Source organism: Spermophilus citellus, assembly GCF_964194105.1.
Source record: "Spermophilus citellus genome assembly, chromosome: 4".
NCBI classification, from domain to species: domain Eukaryota; kingdom Metazoa; phylum Chordata; class Mammalia; order Rodentia; family Sciuridae; genus Spermophilus; species Spermophilus citellus.
This window is the reverse complement of record NC_138185.1, coordinates 53,590,011-53,599,339: the sequence shown is the minus strand read 5'-3', so window position 1 is coordinate 53,599,339 and position 9,329 is coordinate 53,590,011. Positions and strand designations below refer to the sequence as shown.

Below are 9,329 nucleotides of genomic sequence, written 5' to 3'. Positions count from 1 at the left end.
ACAATGTAAATACAATGAAAATAGTTGTCATACTGTATTGTTTATAGAATAATATCAAGAACAAAAAGGACTGCTCATGTTTAGTACTGACATAATTTTTATCCTACTTTCTATCTGCAGTTGGTTGAATCTGTAGACATGGTACCTGTGGATACCATGACTATATTTCACTAAAAATAATTTGAAGACACCACTTCCACTTTTGATAACTCTTGACAGAGGCAGCATTATTATTTTGAAAGCTATCTTAAAACAAATTGAAAAAGAAAATTCTGACCGATGGCCTACATTCTTTACTTGACATAAGGAGACCCCTAAACTCAATTAAGATTCTAAAATTATCTGCCTAAAGGATTTTTAAAATTCCAGGTCAAAAAGGACAAAGTTCAATAATGAAAAGTACTTTTTCTGGGCACATACACTCCAGGCCTTTCCTTTCACCAAGCCCTCTTGTGGAAGGGCTGGGTGGAGAAAACTTTGACAAAAGCTAATTAATTGGGATGACCCAAGAAAGGACATAGGTTTATAGATTCTTGAAAATACCAACTAAATAGGAACTCTTAACAGAGACACCTATTGATATTGCAAACAAAAGTCTAGCTAGAAATTAGTATTATGTCCTAGTCATGGGGAAAAACAAAACTAGAAAGTTCTAAGGGTTCTGAAGGGATACCAAGGAAGGGTACATATGGTCAGCTTTCCCTCATCTTCTTTTCTTCCTCATTGCTCCCATTTCTTAAAAGACTTTGAAGATTATTTGTAGCAAATTGTATTTTCTAAAATTGGAAACTATGATATGCCATGTAGCCAACCACCACACTGTACAGAAACCTGTACTAGCCCATTTTTTGTTACCATAGTGAAATGCCTGAGCCTGGAGACTTTATACAGGAAAGAGGTTTATTTAGCTCACAGTTCTAGAAATCTAAGAGCATGCTGTTGACATAGGCTTGGCCCTGGCAGGGACCTCAAGGTGAATGGTGTCTCAGTGGTAGAAACACATGTGAGAAGGAGACAGCATGGTGAGACAGGAAATCAGACAGCAACCCGAGGATCAGGCTTACTGTTTTGAGCAACTCACTCTTGTGAGAACTAACTCGGGATCCTATAAGAACTACATTAACCCTTGCAAATACAGCACCCCCAAAGGCCTAACCACCTCCCATGAGGCACTACCCCTTGAAAGTCTAACCAATTTTTAACATTACCACACTAGGGACCAAGCTTCCAACACACGAACCTTTACTGGACAAACCACACCCAAACCATAGCAAAACACAAACCAGACCCACAGAGAGAGAGACCACATGCAGAGGCCCACTTGTAGAAGAACCTCCAGGCACATGACTGAAAATCTTCAGATGCTTCTGGCCCCAGCATCTGAGTCTTCCAACTGCAGCCCCAGGAATCAGAGAGCAGAGACAAACCCTTCTGCTGCACCCATCCAAATGTCTGATCCAGAGTATCTATGAAAATAAGGAACTGTTTTAAGCCACTAAGATTTGAGGCCATTTGTTACACAATCATAGAAACCAGAACATTAAGCAATCACAAAAATGTCTGTCATTATGTGCACACTCCAGAGCTAACTAGCCCAGATGAACAGATCTAGCACAAAGGAAAAATGCAACCTATCATAAGATCTCTTAAAAGTCCATGGGAGATACTGCCATAATTGGTTACAGAGAGCTTATATAAATTTGAAATGAGAAAATTCAAGAATTTCCAAAGGAAAGAGGAAAAAAATAACCTTCTTATTATGTGTTGAATCTTAATTTTTTTTCAAAGTAACAAAGTTTAAGAATGACTCTCATTAATGACCTTGGTTACTAGGTTACAAAATGAGAAGAAAAGTAGATCACTCACAGCTTTTAAACATAGCTGGAAAACTCTTTTTAAATCATTTTATAAAAATAGAAAGATGCAATTGAAAGAAAAATTTTATACAATTTTCTTGATAGATCTAATTTGTAAACAGATTAGGGTGAGTTAGTGCTTTTGATGTAAAACATTTCATTCCTGCTCCCACATTAGGATGAAGTCTGTAAAGAACAATGAGAAAAACCTGGAGAGTGTACCAAGTTATAATTTGTATTTAGTCTTCTAGAGATCTGAAGTTGTAAGGCAATCAAGTAAGTTGAATTCCAAGGTGGGAGCAGGCCTTTTGAGGAAACATGGGGCACACTACCTACCTCTCTTTGAGCAGAGCACAGGGGAAACATGTGGCCACTTTTAAGTAAAAAGGTATCATCTACATTTTAGCAAGTAATTAAAGGCCAAGTCTGGGTTAGTATGTAGGTTTGGAATCCCAGGAGAAGCCAGACTTCAGGGAGTTCACACTTGCAGAATCATTGAGTGCTCTCTAGAGAAATATCAGAAACAGGCAGAAGACTAGAGAGACCTCTCTAAGTTGCACAGGCATGTGGGTGTGCAGGAAAAGATCAGTCACTGTTGGAGGGCAGGTACGAAGTCACATTCATTTATTTGCATCCTTCCTTCCTGCAGCAAAAACCTTAAGACACCCAGATAGGGGTATCAAATGCTCCCACCTGCAGGACAGAGGAAAAATCCATTGATTTTGAAAAAGGAATAAAAACAAAACCCATTTGTCTCTGGTAGAGGAATAAGTAACTTTTGGCCCCCAGGACACAAGAAAGATCCATTGCAACTGTGAGGGACACAGAAGCAAAAACTTCTTACTTCAGGGAAAAGGCAAGAAACCATTTGGGGCCCAGAATCCTATATCAAGCAGAGGCCTGCTATCAATGAGAGGAGGGGAGGAAATACCTGTCCAAGACCAACCATGGTATACAGAAGAATTTAGTTGTCACCAGGCAAGAGAGCTGAGAAAGCCCCACATTGAGGTTTAGGATCTAAGAAAGAGGGTGAATCAGGCCAATAGAGAATCTGCCCTCTCACCATGAGCCTAGTACTGAGTAGCAAGTAAAGACACTCTACCCTGCAGGAGAGGGAAGAACCACTCTGTGCCGAGGCATGCTGGAACTGCTAAAAGGAAAGGGAACATTATGAACACTGAGAAGAAACATCTTACAGCCCTTTCTCCAACCTAAGCACAAGGTAGAAGGATCTCCTATTTAGAGAAACTTAAAGATTTAGCTACACTGAAGGTAACAAAAGCAATAACAAAACCTAAACCCAGCTCAACCCCTAAAGGGACTTACTCAATCTTGCATACTAAACACCACTCCAAATAGGCACAATAACTTACTGTATAAATACGATTTACCTCTGACTGCAGTGTTCTTCTACACACAATGGAATTCAATTAAAAATTACAATTTAAATAAGGTAAAATAAAACAATCTAGATACAAAGCAATTGACAGAAATAGACTTGATGACCCAAAAAAGAGTTGGAACAACCAGACTGGAATTTCAAATACTATAATTCATACACTAATGCATCTAGTGGAAAGGAGAGGCAATGACCATGAACAGTCAGAGAATTTTCCAAGAGAGAGATTAAAAATATAAGAAAAAGTATACTAGGGATGCTAGAAATATATGCTATCACAAATGAAAACTTATTTTGAAAGGCACAAGAGTAGAGTAAATACAGCTTTGGATTAATTAAAACAATACTTGAAACTGGGTCAACAGAAATTATCCAAATAGAAACACAAAGAGAAAAAAAATGACAAAACATTCAAAGACTGTAGGATATCATCATATGGTCTAAACATACATATTATTGGAGTTGCAGAAGGAGAATAAAGAGAATGGTGCCGAAGAATATTTTAAGACAAAAAAGTAATGATAATGATAAACTACAGATTCCAGAATCTCAGAGGACCCAGAGCAGAATAAATACCAAAAATAAAAGGAAGGAAACAATATCAGTACCCACTACCCACATCACACTCATACATTGGACTGGGGTTGTGGCTCAGTGGTAGAGCACTTGCCTAGCATGTGTGAGGCACTAGGTTTGATTCTTAGCATCACATAAAAAATAAGTAAAATATATTGGGTCCATCTACTGCTAAAAATATTTTTTTTAAAAAACCCCACACATTTACACACACTACAGTCAAACTGCCTAATGCTAAAGGCTAAGAGAAAAGCTTGAAGGCAGCCAGAGAACAGAGAGAATATTACATACAGAGGAGCCAAGATAAGGGGTGAAAGAGAAGAAAGCTGTCACCAACAACTCTATATCCAACAAAACAGTGTTTCAGGAATGAGAGTGAAATAAAGGTGTTCTTGAATGAAAGAAATCTAAGAGAATTTGTTATCAGCAGACCAACCTGCTCTGAAGAAACAATGCTAGTGGAAATTCTTCAGATAGAACAGAAACAATAGAAGGAAACTGGGAACATTAGGAATGGAGTAGAGTAAGAAATTATAGGTATTAGCATTCTCCAGAGGAACAGAACCAATAGAATGTACATGATTATGAGAGGGGATTTATTTGATTGGCTGGATAGTCCTACAGTGGCCATCTGTAGGCGGGGAGCCAAGAAAACCAGTAGCTGCTCAGTCCAAGAAGACAGAAGCTTCAGAACAAGAGGTGATGCAGTCTCAGTCCAAGGCTGAAAGCTTGAAAGACCACCAGGAGCTTCTGGTGTAAGTCTACATTCAAAGGCTGAAGGAGCTGGAGGTTGATGTCTAAGGGTTACAGAAGCACAAAAATATAGTCACTCAAGAAAGGTTGAGCAGGAGCTTCTCCTAAGGCTCTGTCCGGCCACCCAATGTTCCCCAACATTTTTCCCTCAATAGGCAGCTCTCCTCATGGCAGCTCCTTCTGTGAGGACTCCCATCACTAGGTGACACCTATCTGCCTTCTTGCATGCCACTGTCATAAGGGGGATGAAGTGAAGTCAGTGGGGAGCTGAGATGCACCCGTACCCAGACCTGCACACTATTCCTAAACAGAAAAAAGAATTTAAGAATAATAAAAAAGGTCAAACAGGTCTCATAGCACAATACCCAAAATGCCCAAGGGGTAATAAAAAAAAATCATTTGTCATATGAAAAACCGGGAGATTTCTCATTCAACAACTTGAATGGCAAATTATAAGATGGCAACATTGAAATGACTCAGATATTAGAATTATCTTCTAAGGATTTTACAGCAGCAATCATAAAAATACTACAGTGAGCAATTATGAACACACTTTAAAAAAGTAAAAAATAGAAAATGTCAGCAAATAAAGATATAAAAAGGTATCAAGTGAAGTTATATAACAAAAAATATAATAATTGAAATTTAAAACTCACAGAATGGCTCAGTGCTACTTTAGATATGATACAGGAAAGATTCCGTGAACTCAAAAACAGATCAATAGAAATTTCCAATTTGAGCAATAAAGAGAAAGCAGGGGGAAACAATTAAAAAGGCACCAGAGATTCAAGAGAAGGTGGAAGAGGCAGAAAAGGAGCCAGGAGGAGTGGTGGTGATATTTGCACAACAATGTGAATGTACTTAATGACACTGAGCTATATGCCTAAAAATGGTTAAACGGTAAGCTTTATGTTACATATGTTTTACCACAATAACAACAAAATCACAATTCCAATTGTGTATTTTCAATAAAAGTTTCAAAATATATAAACAAAAATCGATAGAACTATAAAAAGAAATACACAAATTCACCACTACAGTTGGGAACTGCAACACTACCCAGTAATTGACAGAATAAATTGACATATTGGCGAAGATATAGAAACCTCCAAATATACTATCAACCAGCTTGACTAATTGAAATTTGCAAAACATATTACCTGGACCATTAGAACACATGTTCTTTTCAAGTGCACGCATAACATTTGTCATATGTTGTCTTGACACATCATGTCAGTCATGTCATGATAAAGCCATAAAGTAAACCAAGTAATTTGAGATTTAAAATAATAAAAATTTTATTCTTTGACCATAATGAAATTCAACTGGAAAATAATTACAAAAATATATCTTTATTTAACAGTGAATTTTTTTATTGGTTGTTCAAAACATTACAAAGCTCCTGACATATCATCTTCCATACATTTGATTCAAGTGGGTTATGAACTCCCCTTTTTTACCCCAAATACAAGTTGCAGAATCACATCGGTTACACATCCACATTTTTACATAATACCATATTAATGACTGTTGTATTCTGCTACCTTTCCTATCCCCTACTATCCCCTCTCCCCTTCCCTCTCATTTTCTCTCTCTATCCCATCTGCTGTTATTTAATTCTCTCCCTGTTTTTACAAAAATATATCTTGAAAGCTCCTGTGCATTTGGAAATATTTTTAAAGGTATACTTAAAAAAAAAACAAAACCTTGGGTTAAAGAGGAAGTTAAAAATGGAATTATAAAATGTATTTAATTGAATACAACAGAAATTGTGAGATGCCCCCAAAGCTTGGAGGAAAATTGATAGCATTAAAATTATATTAGACAAAAAAATTATATTAGAAAATGAGAGGACTGGGGAGGTAGCTCCATGGTAGAGTACTTTCCTAGTATCTACAAACCCCTGGGTTTGAGATCCCCAGCATCAAAAGAAGAAAGAGATATCTCAAATCAATGACCCCAAACCTCCACTCTAAGGGATAAAGGAGTATTGCTTGTATTCTGAGTGCATTTCTATATTTAGGGGTTAAAATCATAGTGTGGCTTTATTTTGGGAGCCATTTCCCACTTTCTCAGCATAAGTTCACACTTTGTGGCACATTTTTCTGTGAATTGAGTTCTTTGATCAGAAGAATTTTGTGTGAAGCAATGAATAACCAGAACATGTGTCAATTCCAATGAGGACAAATCAATGTTCTCTCCATGATGGAAGGGTTCAATGGAGGCAATATCTGCAGGTCTACATTTTTGTACTAGAATATATGCTCCCAAAAGGAAGAACTTGTTTCTTGCTCCATCTCCAGCCCTAGGAAGGTAGGGGATGTGGTAGGGGCTTGGTATTTTTGCTGAACAAAGAAATGCACTTAAATGTTCTATAGCATAAAAGCTTTGCCAGGACTTCCCATCTGTGTCTTAGCCATGTTATCTTTGAGATGAGCTCTTCATCTTTCTTTTGCATATTATGTTCCTTCTTCCCTTTCTGTTCTTCTGTGCTCTCTCATCCCTCTTGCTATGCTGTGTATATACAGTTGTTGAGGCCCTTCGTTTTTTCAAGAATAGCTTCACTGTAGGGAGCCTAGGCCCAGGTCAGACCCAGAACCATCCCTGCCAATCCACAATAGAGCCCAGGCTCAGGCCTAGGACTACCCCCACTGACGTGTGTGAGAGCCCAGGCCCAGGACTGCTGCCATGCAGAGTGGAGGACCACACTGTGGATCCCTGTTTATCAATGCATCACTCCCCCAGCCCACCTCCATCTTAGGACATTGCAGCCATTACCATAGCCCTCCCCCTATAGTAGCCTCTACCTTGGAACAACAGACAGGGCCTTGAGGCAGCTGCCCACTCTATTACAGCACTGCGTCTCCAAACAGGTAGCCCAAAGCCATTGTAAGACCCATCTTTTCAGGCTCATCTCTGAAAGTGGTAGCTTCCATCTTGGGACACACCCACTGCTATCCTGAGTTACCTTTACTAGTGCCATCACCACCTTTAGTTGCAGTAGCATCCACCTTGGGACACTGGCAGGGGACTGGAAGACCAACACCAAGGGGAGGTACAGGTAATCTGCAGGGACATTATAAGATTATAGGGTAGAAACTAATACCTAGAACTGCACTGCAAGAAAGGAAAATACATAGACAACATGAAAAAACAAAGGAAGGAAGTGCATCAAACAAGCCAAGATACTACAATAATAGAATCCATGGACAGGGCAGTGATGAAATGTCAGAGAAGTTCAGAATGTACATAATTAAAATGATCTGAGAAATAAAGAATGACATAAGAGAGCAAATACAGGCAAAATTGATCACTCCAATAAGAGATAAGAGAGCAAATACAGGTAGCAAAAGATTACTTCAAGAAAGAAATAGAGATTCTGAAAAAATAATCAGAATCCTTGAAATGAAGGAAACAATAAACCAAATAAAAAACTCAATAGAAAGCATCACAAACAGACTAGATTGCTAGGAAGAAAGAATGTCAGATAATGAAGACAAAACATACAATTTTGAAAATAAAGTTGACCACACAGTGAAGATGGTAAGAAACTATGAACAGAACATCCGAGAATTATGGGACAGCATCAAAAGACCAAAACTAAGATTTATTTGGAAAGAGAAAGGCACAGAGAGTTGAAACAAAGGAATGCACAATCTCTTCAATGAAATAATACCAGAAAATTTCCCAAACATGAAGAATGAACTGGAAAATCAAGAGGCTTATAGGACACAAAATTTACAAAATTATAACAGATCTACACCAAGGCACATTATAATGAAAATGCCTAGCATACAGAATAAGGATAGAATCTTAAAGGCTGCAAGAGAGAGGAATCAGAGCAAATATAGGGGGAGACAAATTCGGATCATAGCAGATTTTTCAATCTAGATCCTCAAAACCAGGAGATCCTGGAACAACATAAACCAAGCTCTGAAAGAAAATGAATGCCAACCAAGAATCTTATATCCAGCAAAACTAAGCTTCAGATTTGATGACAAAATAAAAACATTTCATGATAAACAAAAGTTAAAAAGAATTTACAGTTAAAAGAATTTACAGTTCAACATACCGAAATTAATAAATGTAATTCATCACATCACTAGACTTAAAGATAAAAATCATATGATTATATCAATTGATGCAGAGAAAGCATTTCCCAAGATTCAGTGGCCATCTGTAGGTGAGGGAGCCTACAAAATACATCACCCTTTCATGTAAATTCTTTTAACTTTTGTTTATCATGAAATGTTTTTATTTCATCATCAAATCTAAAGAAAGCCTGCACTAGAGTATTATCAGCAAAATATCCCAGGAGGACGAAATGAAAAACAACAATGAAAAATCAGCAAAGAGAGAAACTACACAAAAGGAAAAGCCAATCAAAGGGGAAACCAAGTCAAGTTAAAAACCAAAAAGTTCAGGAATACAAATTGTATTTTAATAACAACCCTGAATATGAATGGCCTAATCTCATCAATTAAAAGACATAGACTGCCAGATTGGATTAAAAAAGGCCCAACAATATGCTGCCTTCAAGAGACTCATCTCACAGGAAAAGACATCCACAGATTGAAGGAGAAAGGCAGGAAAAACATACCACTCATATGGACCATGTAAACAAGCAGGGGTTTCCATTCTTATATCAAATAAAGTGGACTTCAAACCAAAGCTAGTTAAAAGGAATAAAAAATAACATTTCATACTGCTTACGGGATTGATACATCTACAAGAGATATCATAAA

At 37.6% G+C, this 9,329-nt stretch overlaps 1 protein-coding gene across 1 annotated transcript in view; it reads right to left on the bottom strand.

Annotated features, from left to right (window-relative positions):
• Positions 1-879: 879 nt before the first annotated feature.
• Positions 880-9,329, bottom strand: part of TM2D3 (TM2 domain containing 3) — a 29,689-nt gene continuing 21,239 nt past the window's right edge. Inside the window, exon 6 of the mRNA XM_081291147.1 lies at positions 880-1,466. Within this exon, the coding sequence (XP_081147273.1) occupies positions 1,409-1,466 (58 nt within the window). The 3' untranslated portion in view covers positions 880-1,408. The remainder of the gene's footprint in view (positions 1,467-9,329) is intronic.